Source organism: Myxine glutinosa, chromosome 7, assembly GCF_964187855.1.
Source record: "Myxine glutinosa chromosome 7, kmMyxGlut1.1, whole genome shotgun sequence".
NCBI classification, from domain to species: Eukaryota; Metazoa; Chordata; class Myxini; order Myxiniformes; family Myxinidae; genus Myxine; species Myxine glutinosa.
Genome location: NC_136267.1, coordinates 145,575,339 through 145,589,669, shown reverse-complemented (window position 1 = coordinate 145,589,669; position 14,331 = coordinate 145,575,339). Strand labels below are relative to the sequence as shown.

The following is a 14,331-nucleotide window of genomic DNA, read 5'->3' as shown; positions in this document are numbered from 1 at the left end:
AGACTCAAATGAGGAAACAATGATGGATTTGTAGTGGTTACCTTATTCACTTGTCACGGTTAACTTATCCGCATGTGATGGTTACCATTACGATGGGTTTGGTCTAACCCACGCACACAGGCGTTTGGTTGTGTCGTCGTGACGCACGCGCGGCTGTTGGAGCCACGCCCTCCGAAGAGGGTTCTTGGTTTTATATAAGCCGTTACGACTTCCGTTCGCTCGCAGTTGCTGGAGATTTCTGTACAATAAACAACCTTTTGTACCCAACGAAATGGCCTCTTCTTATCGTCTTCGGCAACCGCTAAACTGGTGACCCCGACGTGATGGCCTCTTCTTATCGTCTTCGGCAACCGCTAAACTGGTGACCCCGACGTGATGGCCTCTTCTTATCGTCTTCGGCAACCGCTAAACTGGTGACCCCGTTGCCCCCGAACGTATTCGGGGGCCAAATGAACATGGCAGGATTGCGACCGCAATTTCTTCCACAACACCTAAACTCGAACTGCCGGAGTTTTAGCAACGACGAGCGGCCATGTAGTTCGCGCATCATGCTCGGTTCCTCCTCTACGACCAGAGGGGCGAACCAGCTCCGGGACCCTCCGAAGGAACGCCGTTACGGGGCGTTGGCGGCACGGCTACTTCGTCGCCTTCGCGCACACAGGCCGAGTACTGCTGCTCGTCGCCTCCGCGCACACAGGCCGGGCACGGCTACTTCGTCGCCTTTGCACACACAGGCCGAGCACCGCTGCTCGTCGCCTCCGCGCCCACAGGCCGAGTACTGCTGCTCGTCGCCTTCGCGCACACAGGCCGAGTACTGCTACTTCGTCGCCTCCACGCACACAGGCCGAGTACTGCTGCTCGCCACTCCTACTACTGCTCCTACGGCGGATCCCGAGGCTGATGCTCCTGCAACTACAGCTACTACCGCTGCTCATCTCTTGCGCACGGACGGCTGCTTCGTTACCTTCGCGCGTACTGCTGCTCGCCACTCCCGCAATTCCTACTGCTGCAACTACAACTGCTACCGCTGCTCATCTCTTGCGCACGCACGGCTGCTTCGTTACCTTCGCGCGCACTGCTGCTCGCCACTCCCGCAATTCCTACTGCTGCAACTACAACGGCTACGGCTGCTCAGCACCCGCGGCCCAGCTCTGTTCCACCCGCGAACTACGTACACGCCCGTGGCGTGCCTTCTGGGGGGGGGGGGGGGCATGTAGTGTTTACCTTATTCACTTGTCGCGGTTAACTTATCCGCATGTGACGGTTACCATTACGATGGGTTTGGTCTAACCCACGCATACGGGCGTTTGGTTGTGTCGTCGTGACGCACGCGCGGCTGTTGGAGCCACGCCCTCCGAAGAGGGTTCTTGGTTTTATATAAGCCGTTACGACTTCCGTTCGCTAGCAGTTGCTGGAGATTTCTGTACAATAAACAACCTTTTGTACCCAACGAAATGGCCTCTTCTTATCGTCTTCGGCAACCGCTAAACTGGTGACCCCGACGTGATGGCCTCTTCTTATCATCTTCGGCAACCGTGAAAGATTAAGATTCTAAATGGCTTTAAAATGTTATTTATTATAGATTCTAAATGTTATCCATTAAAAACAGGATGGATAGTCTAACAATGCCATCCATAGCAGAGTCTGTTTCATACTTTCGTTCAAGAGGATAGGATGACCTGGGTGGGTATACCAGTTAGCAGTATGGGGATACAATAGTTAGCAGTATGGGGAGTTTGAGTTTTTTTGACTTCAGACATCAACAACCGGTTCGTGAATGACTTGGTTAAAAAAGGGTGAATGGCCAACGATGAACCGATAAAATCCACGTTCCTGTGCCACCTTCAGTTGAACGTCAGGCATTGACAGCACGTTCTCTATATTTTCATTCCAAACAGCATCATTCATCATTCCAATCACAAATTAGCACTATAGTATTAATATATCAAAATACAATGTTAAATCATGATTGCATTGAGATATTATAAAACCAGCGAACCTTCATAATCTGTTCACTTCCGGATTTTGGAGCAAGATCTGTGTCGATTGCATTTCAAAATCATAATTGCATTGAGGAATTTCTGAAACCTCCTACCAACTTTACAACACCAGCTGGGAACCCAAAACGTTCCACAGAAGGTTATTATATTTCCTTTTAGTAAAATATGCAACTGTAATGGTTACAAAATGCTTCCCCATCATGTGACCAGATCCTCAGCTCTGATTGGTGTACGCTTGTGTGGACATACGGACAGACAAACACTGTTCTAGAGGTGTTGCCCAACGGGCTGAACAGTTGATGTTTTGTATCCCACTAATCGGCGAGATCTGCATCCGGACCTTAACCAAAATCTTATCGACTTGTTCTTGTCACCTAACCAACTCGTCCATTTTGTCCGAATCCGTCCATAACTTTTTGAAATATCATGCTCTCTATCGTTTTTAGACCTCGCTCTCAATGGCGAGAATCACTTAAAAAATTATAGCATTCGGATCTTCAACAAAATCGAATCAATTCGTCATTGGCAGACACCCAACGTGTCCACCAATTTTCGTCTGAATCTGTCCATAATGTCTTGAGCTATCGTGTTATACAGTATTATATCATTTTTGTGTCTTTCAATGGCGAAGAATCACTTCCCGATCCGAATCCAGATCTCGTATCCAGATCCGAATCTTCTCCAACATCAAACCAATTCGTCCTTGTCACACAGCTAACCAAGCTGTCCACCAAAGTTTGTCTGAATCCATCCATAATCTTTTGAGATATCCTGCTCAAAGGCAAACAGACAGACACACAAACAGACAGAGGTGAAAACATAACCTCTGTCCACCTTTGGTGTAAGAAGGTAAATATAACCTCGTCCACCTTTTATAACCTCTGTAAACCTTCGGTGGTGGAGGTAATTATCATAAAAATAAAAATTACAGCTCCATGTAGAAAGGGATTTTGAATAATTAAAACGAAGTGCATGATGAGTGTCGTAATAAACTGAAAAAACAAACAAAGCTGAAATGGAAAAGTTTCGTATGGAAGATTTTTGTGTGCAACTTGCAGTTCTTGAGAGCAAAAGGAATAAAGCCAAGAAGATGATTCGAAAAATTAAGAGCACAACACTTGTTTCCTTCATTGAGGAAGGAAAATGTTTCTTTCATTGAGTTTCGTGGAAGGTTTCAATTCACATTTGAACATCCCATAACAAAATATTAATAACATTTTGAGATTTAAATTTACCTTCAGAGCTGTCAAATTGCAGATATGCCATTTGATTGTCCTTTGTCATTAAGATGTTGTTAATATCTCCACCACAGATTTCTGCTTCTCTTTGGAAATATTGATGTAGAGCTGCCATGGTGATATTGCTTGGAAGTCCTTCTACAAACAACCACTTTGTCATTTGCATTGGAGTCGCCAATATATCTCGATTATGGAGCTTTCGACTTGAGCAGGCCTTTTGAAAACCTTTCCATGCTGAGAAAACAAGTACAGGCATGGATCAACACAACACCAATTCTTATCAGTATGCCAATCATCTTCATAGTAAATAATACCAAAATACATCATTTGGTGTCTTCATAATCCAAATCGTCAGACATTGTCAAAATCGTCAGTCTTTCAGTCTGTCTTTCTGAGGATTTTTGACCGCGATACCATCGGTCGATACTTATCAAATCTCAACCAAACTTGACAGGAGGACTAACTGTCATACTCACACATTGAACAAAGTTGCCATGGATACATCAAAGTGTCCATTTCATTAAGATTTAAGTTGACAATCTTAATCAAAGCTCGGTTTAACCGTATGAAAATTAATAATTTTTCAGATGAAAATTGATGATTTTAGACGTTTGACCGAGAGTTGATCTTTGACATTTTGGCCTCAAAAATAGTTACTTTCCCCATTCAGTGAGGCACTATGCAATTGCTGTTTAATTTCAAGTTCAAGGGATGAAAATTGACAATTTTTCAGACAAAAATGTATGATTTTAGAAGTTCAACCATAAGTTGACCTTTGACCGTTTGACCTCAAAAATAATTGGTTTCCCAATTCAGTGAATCAATATGCAAATGCTGTTTCAAATTTTTGAAGTCCATCGGATGAAAAATAACGATTTTAGAAATTTGATCTCAAGATGCCCTTTGACCTAAAATCAGTAGGCTTCTCAGTTGTGACTACCTCTACAGCTTAGTAGCTATTCATGATTATAGGTTTACAATTGTGACTTGGAGGTGAGTGACAAACAAGCAAGCAGATAGATTGACAGACAGACAAAAACAAGCAAACAATACTTGAAAAAATCCAATACACTTGAAAAATCTTCGAATTTTTAAATAGATATTTTGTATACAGAGTCAAGGCTCGTGTAAGAGCTAACGCATTACACACGAAAACATGAACGGACCCATAACACATACGTCATACAATAAACGAGAAAGAGCAATTGGAGATTGCAGACCCTCGCCAGGACATGTTTTCAGTGGTTTTTAAGGCTTTTGTGTTAAAACAAATATGGCGGCCTAACCACGTGACCAATGACATCATCATTATATTTTTTTCTCCACCAAAAGGCACGGCCCTCTTATGCGACGTCTCCCTCGGCCGGCCTCGCCCCATCGTGCCCGCTGGCTGGCAGCCCCCGGTGTTCGACGCCATCCACGGCCTGTCCCACCCTGGCGCGAGGGAATCCCAGAAACTCGTTGAGGCAAAGTTAGTCTGGCATGGCCTCCGGAAGGACGTCCGCGACTGGGCCAGGACGTGCCTCGCGTGCCAGCGCGCAAAGGTCCACCGCCACACCCAGGCACCGTTGGCCCCGTTCACGGTGCCCGAGCGGCGGTTCGACCACGTTCACGTCGACTTGGTGGGACCTCTGCCCCCCTTGCGAGGGTTCACCCACCTCCTCACCATGGTCGACCGCACCACACGGTGGCCGAAGGCCGTCCCATTGGCGGCGACATCTGCGGCGGAGCTGGTCTTTGGGCAACCACTGCGGGTACCGGGTGAATTTATCCCCGACTCCACGGCTCCTTGGTCTGCGGCACAACAGCGCTCCGCCCTTCAGGAGACCGCCCGGAGGTTCGCCCAGGTGCCCACGGCACACCACGGTTGCCCGCCTTCCCACGTCGCCCCGGAGCTTCGCACGGCAAAGTACGTGTTCATCCGGCACGATGCCCACCGGGCACCGCTACGGCCCCCGTACGACGGGCCCTTCAGCGTGTTAGAGACCGGGGACAAATTTTTCACGGTCGACATCGGCGGTGCCCCGGATCGCATTTCCGTGGACCGCCTCAAGCCGGCCCACCTCGATCCGCACCGCCCCCCGCCAGCGGCTCTGCCTCCGCGTTGAGGCCACCCCCCGGCGGTCGGACCCCCGGCACCCCCGCCAGCGGCTCTTCCTTCGCGTCGAGGCCGCCGCCCGGTGGTCGGACCCCCGGCACCCCCCAGCCCCGCCACCCCCCAGACCGGCACCCATCGCCAGGGGGTGTTTCGGCCGGGTCATCCGGCTTCCCCGCAAACTCACCCTTCAGGTGGGCGGGAATTCTGGGGGGGCGCGTGTGGCGGACACAAGCAAGGGGACACAAATTCAGCACACCAGCAGGTGGCGCGAACATCCTGGCGGGGAACTGGAAGGCATGCCCCGCCTATCGACTGATCGGCCACGCCCGGGGACTAGGCGTGGCCTCGGCACATATATGCGGGCTCCAAGCTCGAGCCTGCCCAGTGCTGTAGTTTGAGCTTTCTTAATAAAGACTATTTTGGTTATCAAACGCGTTGTGGCCTACCTCTTTGGCAAGCAAGTTGTGTGCGCAGCACCACACTTCAATGTGGTTTTTTTGAAATTGAAATTCTAAAAATACTGTTTTGATTTTGATGATTTGCGTGTGATATTTAACGGATGTTTTTATAAATCGCGCCCCCCAATTGAAGCCCCGCCCTTAGGGCGGGTACTGTTGCTCGTTATATATAATGGTGATACAACAATTTTTACCGCTTTGCTTTGAAGAACGGGAATGAAGGGGGAGGAGCATGTTAGTATGTCTGGTTGAAGGCTTTGGGTGGTGAGGGGGCTTGAAGCTAGATTTTAATCTTACAGCCACCATGTTGGTGCTCACCGTCACTGCGATGCGAAGCGAAAGATGCCTCAGAGCTGTCACATTCACAATCGCTATATCGTATGTACTCCCGATACGTGTATCCTTCATTGTAAAAACTACCAAGTCAACAGTTAAATGGATTTTGAGCCGATAGGTGTTACGGCCTTGGCAAGATCGATGGAGACAGCGATCTGTTGCCTTGTCCGATTCGATCCGATCCTATTCGATTCGGTTGTTGGAGTCTGATCGGTGCAGCTGTGCAGCGATTGGTGCAGCCGTTTATGCGGCACCCGGGAAAATAACGTTATGCGGGAGTCTAAACCTGAAAATGCTGGAGGCAAAGCTGAAATTGGAAAAACAATATAGCCTATTTTACTCCTGGAGATCCCAGGATTACCCACCCAAAATATTGTTGCGATCGGTTCAGCCATTTATGCGGTACCTTCGAACGGACGGACAGATGGACGGACAGACAGACGGACGGACATTTGGTGAATTATAGTAAGATGTAGAAAGGAAGAACTGTAAGAGATTGAATTTTTTTTTTTGAAATGGAGTGATTTGATGAGCAAATTGAAGACAGCCTTTTAAAGAGGAAGAAGAAAAGCATGTTATAATATGCAACAGAATGCAACACTGCAGGGAAAAGTTTTAACATTTTAAAACAAAACCGTGAAAACTATCTGGGAAAATTCCCTGACGTCAGGGCGTAGGTGGATGAAGGATTCCAGAACAGGTTCAGAAGGAGGAACAGAAGAATACAAGATTGACAGCCAGGTGAGCAGAGAACGAAGGAATAGGGAGGTGTATAAGCAATTGTATTAGTACGGGAGGAGGAGCCAACTTTTTTAATTCTTTGTACATATATATATATATTTTTTTGAAGGTTAGGTGAAAGTGGATTTGAGGAAGAATGAGATAGGTTGAAGGAGTATGGTGAAAACTAGAATTGGAAAGGTATCAGCTGGAGAGGATTGAGATATGGAGGAAGGAGAGAAAACGGGCGAGGTGAGACAACAAATGGTCGCGGTCTGGGCAAAGGAGCCACAAGGAGAGAAGGAAATTATTATTAAGATTTTTTTTTTGAGTTTTTTTTTTTTTGTATTAAGACTTTAAACAAAGGGTAAGATGTTCGGGGGGAAGTATGGGGTGAAAAGAAAAAGGAAATACAGTGAAAGAATGAACGTAAATAAACAACAAAAACCACAGAGGAGACAGGGAAGCTTCGAGGGACCAGGCCCCAAACGCGGCGTTAACAAAACGACTATTACACACAGGTATGCACGATTTACAAACCGAGATCTAACTAGAAACACACAGGAGACACATACACAGAAAAATAAACAGTAGATATTTGGCAAAAACACAAACGGAAAATATTTAACTTCGATGACGTGGAGAGCTTGGAGAACACGACCTCACCAGAGGAACCGGAAGTGGAAGTTTAAACATTTTCAAGTAATCAGGAAAAAGAACAGCAAAGCGTTTCAAAACAAACATCACATGCCAAGTCTGCTGCAAAGTTTATACAAAGCGTTGTGCTGTGCAATATTTCTCACCAATAGGTTGAAGAAAAGTAATGATAGCTGCTTTCCCATTTTTCGCATAATCCACATTAAAGTCGAGGTGACTGCGTCCACTGCTCTGTTCTATGAACGATGTAACCAATTTTAATGGTGTGTTTTCATCCAGACCTTCCAGCTTCACATGATAAGCATCAATGTCAAAGCTGGACCCATTCCGAGCCTCAATGTGAAGCTCCTTTCCATCAATCTTGTACTTGCCAGTTGCTAGAATTGTATTAACTTCTGAAACAAAGCAAAATAAAATGAGAAATAAAAGAAGAATATACAACACGATTTGAACATTGAACAGTGTTCTAGCTTTTTATGTATCAAAGGTTTAATGACTCATCAGGAACTCCAATAGTGGTTTTGAACTCAGGACCTTATGATATTGAGCCAGCCACCTTAACTGTTCAGCCAACACCAGGCGAATACTCCTAACCTTCAGGATATTTTGCAGTAGCACATGCTTCCTTCAGCAAAAAGGTGGTGGTTAGAGGGTTTACTCAGTCTGTGAGGTTGGTGGTTCGATTTCGATCCTGGACGAGTCATACCAAAGACTTTAACTCGAAAAGAGAATTTGACACAGACACGTTGAAAGATATGCCTTCACCAATGTTAGATGTAAACGTCAAGTCACTGTAACATTTGATCCCAAATAAAGGTTACATTAAAAAACAAAGGTGTTGCATGTATTCTCTCGTGTTCTCACGTGTTTTAGCTTGTTCTCGCTTGTTCTCGCTTGTTATCTCTTGTTCTCACGTTTTATCTGTTATCTCTTGTTCTCACTTGTTATCTTTTGTTCTCTCTTGTTCTCTCGTGTTCTCTCATGTTCTCTCTTGTGTCCCGTGTTCTCCCTTGTTCTCTCGTGTTCTCTCGTGGGCACTGTTATTACACCTCCCAAATCCCAGGAGTACCTCTGGCTACGACTTCCCCTCTTTTCCCAAATCATGCTTGTCTATGTGTTGTAACGTCCTTCCAACAGTGATGACTCCATCTTTATCTCTCTCTCAAATGACATGGACAAACTTTTAACCACTCATCCCAACTATCTCTTCCTCCTATGTGGTGATTTCAATTGTCAACATGCCACTTGGCTTGGTGTTGGCACCTCTCTCACCTGCCATGGCTCTTCAGCAAAGGACTATCGTGACTCCATGGGACTGACCTACATTTGAAATATTGTGCTATATTATCGTTTTTGGCCCAATCAATGGTGAAGAATCACGTGAAAATATAAATCTCGCAACCGGATCCTCACCAACATGGAACCAATTGGTCCTTGTCACGCACACAACCTACCCACCAAGTTTCATCTGAATCCATCCATAACTGTCCAATTGTGGACAACTGTTCCTTCAAAATAATGCTCGATAACAATTGCTTGCTTAGCAAGTGATCACATCTGAAGTTTTCATTACATGTTAAAATTGTCTTATTTGCATATTGGGGGTAAAGACAAAAAGGTGCAGAGGTAGCGCACATACTTTTGAGTTGTCTATCCTTCGTTGGTATTCCACCTGATCAGTTGGTGAACAATAAATATCCCATGATGTCTGTGAACGAGTTATTGCTAAAATGGGAATTCCTGCACTAACCTCCAGAGGGCATCAGTGGCAGAACCGCGGACAAGAGAGAATGGTGTGCACACATATGCGCAAACTCGTAGCTAACTGACTCACGATTCAACATGCATGCAACAAACAAATTAGTCACACGTGTTTCGCTGATGTTTTATCATTTACAATGAATGTGCAAAAGTTTTCAAAAGTGCTATCAGGAGATATTATGCACATTATATACTTATGAGGTACAACGCTAAACTTATACAAAAAATATTTTAAATTTTCAAAAAAATTAACACGAAAAATACAACGGACGTGCCTGTACCGAGCAACTTTGGTGTGAATAATGTGCAATCAGGAAAACTACCAAATACCCCCTCTCTCCTCCTCTTGTCTCCTGCACTCTTTATTATATGTTCTATGTGCGGTTCGGGTGCTGGTGTTGGCTTAGCAGTTAAGGTGCTGGCTTGGGATCCTCGGATCCTGGGTTCGAATCCCGGTCTACGGCTGAATTAATGCCACGGGGGTTGACTCAGCCTGTCATCCTTCCAATGTCGGCAAATTGAGTACCAGTTCACTGGTAATTCCCTGTGTGTCGCAAGAGGCGACTAACAGGGTTGGTGGCAGGAAGGGCATCCGGCTGTAAAACATTGCTTCAAAATGCGGACCATGGTGCCTGAAAAAGGCCAACCCCCTGCTCTGCGGGGAAAAATGGCCTCTGAAGGTGGTACTACTATGTGTTAGCTCTTACATGAGCCTCGACTTAGTATACAAAAAAGAATAATGTTTCAGATATAAATCATTAAGAAATGGTGCTTTCTTTTGAGCAGTATTTTATAGGGCACACAAATTAAAATTTACCACATTTTTGAAAACATTTGCCAAAAACCTATTTGTGGTGGAGCACCTACCTTCAGCAGTCTGGCAAGTCAGTAGCATGGTGTTCCGTTTGAGGGTAAACAACTCAACACGATGATGCAAAATACCCTCAAAGAGGAGTTTCTGCTTTTCCCCATCAATGCCATCACAATGAATCAGAATATCGTTTTCACCTGTGAATGAAGACAATATAAATTTACCATAAACTCATTGATTTGACACATGATCTTGCTCATAAGCAGAGTGAAATATCGTGTGCATCAAACTAGATTTTGCATCGAAGAAAGTGAAAAAACATTGTAAAAAAGCTAAACATTTCTGGGTGTCCCGCAACTGGCAAGAGATAAGCGGATGAATATGCATCTAAGTAAAACTCATCAAAATTACCAACCAGCAAACCCAGAACCAAACTCTTGTCTGGCACTAATATAACGTGAGGTGCAGTATCACATCATTTGCACGGAGCAGCAAATACAGAACTATAAATAATGTCAAAATGCCATCCTAAAGTTTCCGCTTTGCACTTAAACTAAACTTGATGAAAACGACAGTGAAAAAAATTTGTACATTTTATTCATTTGTGTTCTCCCTCTTCTCATAATAAAGCTTTGTTAAAGATTTGATGGCAAAACCTCAATTGGTTAAAAAAAAGGTTATGGCCTGCACAGTCTCACTGATGCTCAATGGTAAATAAATAAAGAAACACAAACGATGAAAAAAAAACATGGGGCGTTTCACACTTGACACACTCTGGCGGGGCTAATTAGGCTATTTATAGTCACGATCATCTTGCCCTTTCACATTTTGACCCATTTTTTTCATCATTTTGATTATTTTCTCCATATTCTCATAATAAAGGTTTAAAAAAAATTATGACAAAAGCTCAAATGGTAAAAAAAGGTTATGGCCTCGACACACACACACCACACACACCGCACACACACCACACACACCACACACACAATTGCAAACCTCGTCTCCCGCTGTGTGGGGGGAGGGGGGACGGGTTAATAATTGTTAAGTGTGCTAAGATGTACAGGAGTCAGACAGGGATGCATGCTGTCTCAACTTGTAATGGACTGGGTATTAATGAGGACTACAGAACATGCCAGATGTGGCACAGACTGGTCTCAGGGTGACCATCTGGAGGAACTCAGCATTGCAAATGATGTCTGTTTGCTATCTGTCACCAAGGGAAGTTCACAAGAGAGAGTAAATCGGCTCCAGGAGTATTACCTCCAAGTCGGACTGAAAATCAACACGAACAACATGGAATGCGAGATTACTTGCAGCAGACAACAATCATGATGTCATGTGCAATGACTTGGGCACACGAGATGTCGACAAGATCATGAATCGAGGGTCCATGTTTATTGTAACAGGAAGGGTTTGGGGGAGTAGGTATACTCAGATGTTCGGTACTCAGACCTGGTCGAATACAGTGGAGAAGGAGCTGAGGGACCGAGAAACCACCTGGACTGCAATCAGTCAGTGGGCCCAAGACAGACAAAAGTGGTGCAAGTTCCTCAAGAGACTCCATATGTTGTCAGGCTTGGATAGGGATCTAAAGCAAGTGAGCAAGTACTTGAGGGGTGTCGAGGATTTCTGTTTTATATTGTTGTTGACATGGCTGCCGATTCAATCCCGCTCTAACATTCGCAAAAGGAATGACTTGAAGGCAGATCTCAAGTTTTCACAACAACAGGTACTAGTTTGGCTCGCTTGCCAATTAGCTGTGCCAAGGCCAACTGAAGTTGAGATTTTTTTTAACTTCGGAACTTAGAGGTCAGCCCATTTATGTACTGTGGGCCAAAGTGGTCTCCAGAAACTCAAACTAAGCCTTGTGTGAAAATATCCCCCATGAAAATGGACTGGCTTAGCAGTCCACGATGGGATTAAATTATTTTTGTTTGTTTTTTTGAACAATGGGTGAACATGATTTTTGTCTTCACTGTAAAAAAAAACCGTATCCATTTTTATTTCTATTCTCCAAATTTAACTCTTCCACAAGGATTTTCGATATTAAAACAATGCCATCTGTGAACTGTAGGTGGTTTAGTCTTCCTCTGCTGACAGTTACTGCTTTATTTTCCCAATTCAGCTGATGGAACACTCTTCCTCGGCCTGCAGTCAACAATTTGTGAGAGAATGATTTGGCTTGTCTGAAATATCTTATAAAATTGATATTGCCACGATTCTGGTGCAGTTTGAAGATTACGATACGACCATGATAGGCTTCAAAATAAATTGTAAATGATATTGTTATGTCGGGGGGGGGGGGGGTGAGGATAGAGGACTATCTAGGGACAGGTAGGTCCGAATAGGTCGGTGATCGATTGTCGTGATAGGGAATCTACCTGAAATAAGTTCTATGTGCAGCCCGGATGTCGGTGAAAGTCGTATCTGTGTCCCCTTCACGAGGGGGTGGGGCGTGCAATGTAGTGCAGGGATTATGGATAAAATTCCTTTGTTTGTCATTCCCTCTGTCGCCAATCCCGTGTCCATTATGGCAAAGCACTCATATAGACACTTACAGTCACGTGAAAAAGTAAGTACACCCCGTGTAAAGTTTTGACTTTTTCAACATATTTCAACATACAGCTATTTGATCTTCATTTCAACAATATTGACAGATAAAGGTGATATAATATAACAAATATCATGAAACATTTACATTTTGTAGTCCATTATATAATTTAAATAAACATAAATGCAAATTTCGCATGTGGAAAAAGTAAGTACACCCCCACATGTATCACTACTTCAAATACCTAAAATTAGAATCAGGTGCAGCAGCTCAGGTGCAAATGATTAGAACATCGTTAGAGAGGATCTTGCAGGAACCTGTCTTATTTAAACCTCAGACATTTAGTTTGGTTTGCTCTTTGTTGTTGAAGTGTGCGGCATCACCATGCCTCGACCAAAAGAGGTCTCTGAGGCCTTCAGAAAGAAGGTTATAGATGCCTACGAGTCTGGGAAGGGATTTAAAAAGATGTCCAAACAATTTGAAATCAATCATTCGACTGTCGGGAAGATCATCTACAAGTGGAGAAGATTCCAAACAACTGCCAACTTGTTCAGGCCAGGCCGCCCCAGCAAGTTCAGCCTGAGAGCAGACCGCAAGATGCTGAAAGAAGTCTCTAAGAACCCCAGAATGTCATCACGGGACCTACAGGTAGCTCTTGCCACTGTTGATGTCAAAGTGCACGAGTCTACCATTAGAAAGAGGCTGCACAAATTTGATCTACATGGGAGGTGTGCCAGGAGGAAACCTTTCCTTTCCAGAAAGAACATCAGGGCAAGACTAAAGTTTGCCAATGAACACCGAGGCAAAGACCAGCACTTCTGGAACAATGTGCTCTGGACAGATGAGTCAAAGGTAGAGCTATTTGGCCACAGTACCAAAAGACATGTTTGGCGAAAACCAAAGACAGCATTTGACCACAAGAACCTGATACCAACTGTAAAGCATGGTGATGGAAATATTATGGTTTGGGGCAGCTTTGCTGCATCAGGGCCTGGGCAGCTCACCATCATACAGGGTGACCCAAAAAAACCTCCCACATCACCTGATCCGGAAACATTTCCCTCAGCATTTCCCTCAGGTGTTCCGTAAGCGTCACGTGGAGGTCACGTCTTTTCGAAGCTGCTCCATGCGCTCACGCTCTCGAAGCTCAGTGATCTATCACAATCGTGTTTTTGTCGAGACTGTATCTATCTTTCGGTGTGTGTACCTATAGCGTATCTTTTGGAAAATTTTCGGTGCTAATTTTTCGTACATGTATACACAATCGTCGGTTAATGGTATCGAGTATTCTGCGGCCTAGTACTCGTAGGCTTAGACTACCGTACCGTCTCCGACCTTGTGGTTTTTTCTCTCGGCGATTCGTCGAATGCGCTGAAATTATTTTCGTTCTCTGTTTCGTACCAGTCGTTCACCCCGTACCTCCTTGTTTAATATCTGTACTCACAAAAAAAAAAAAACCCCCAAAAAAAATATTTCCTTCCCAGGTCTTATTCGTTTATTTGTTGTTGTTTTTGTTCGTTCGTTCTTCGTTCGCGATCACGCGGCTAGAAATGTATAATCTCTCCCCTGAACAACTATTTTCTCTCATATATTATAACACCCTTTTCTTCTTTTCCTACAAAAGGATGCTTTCGTCTTGCTCACCAAATCTATTCATTCCAAAATATATATATAATACCATCTCTTACAGTTCCTCCTTTC

General features: G+C 44.5%; 1 protein-coding gene across 1 annotated transcript in view; it reads right to left on the bottom strand.

Moving 5' to 3' along the window:
• The window catches only part of LOC144893093 (protein mono-ADP-ribosyltransferase PARP14-like), a 30,416-nt gene that overhangs the window by 2,152 nt on the left and 13,933 nt on the right, over positions 1-14,331 (bottom strand). Inside the window, exons 7-9 of the mRNA XM_078782745.1 lie at positions 10,136-10,276; positions 7,654-7,902; positions 3,236-3,472 (exon numbers count right to left, since the gene is read on the bottom strand). Coding sequence (XP_078638871.1) covers positions 3,236-3,472; positions 7,654-7,902; positions 10,136-10,276 — 627 coding nt within the window. The remainder of the gene's footprint in view (positions 1-3,235; positions 3,473-7,653; positions 7,903-10,135; positions 10,277-14,331) is intronic.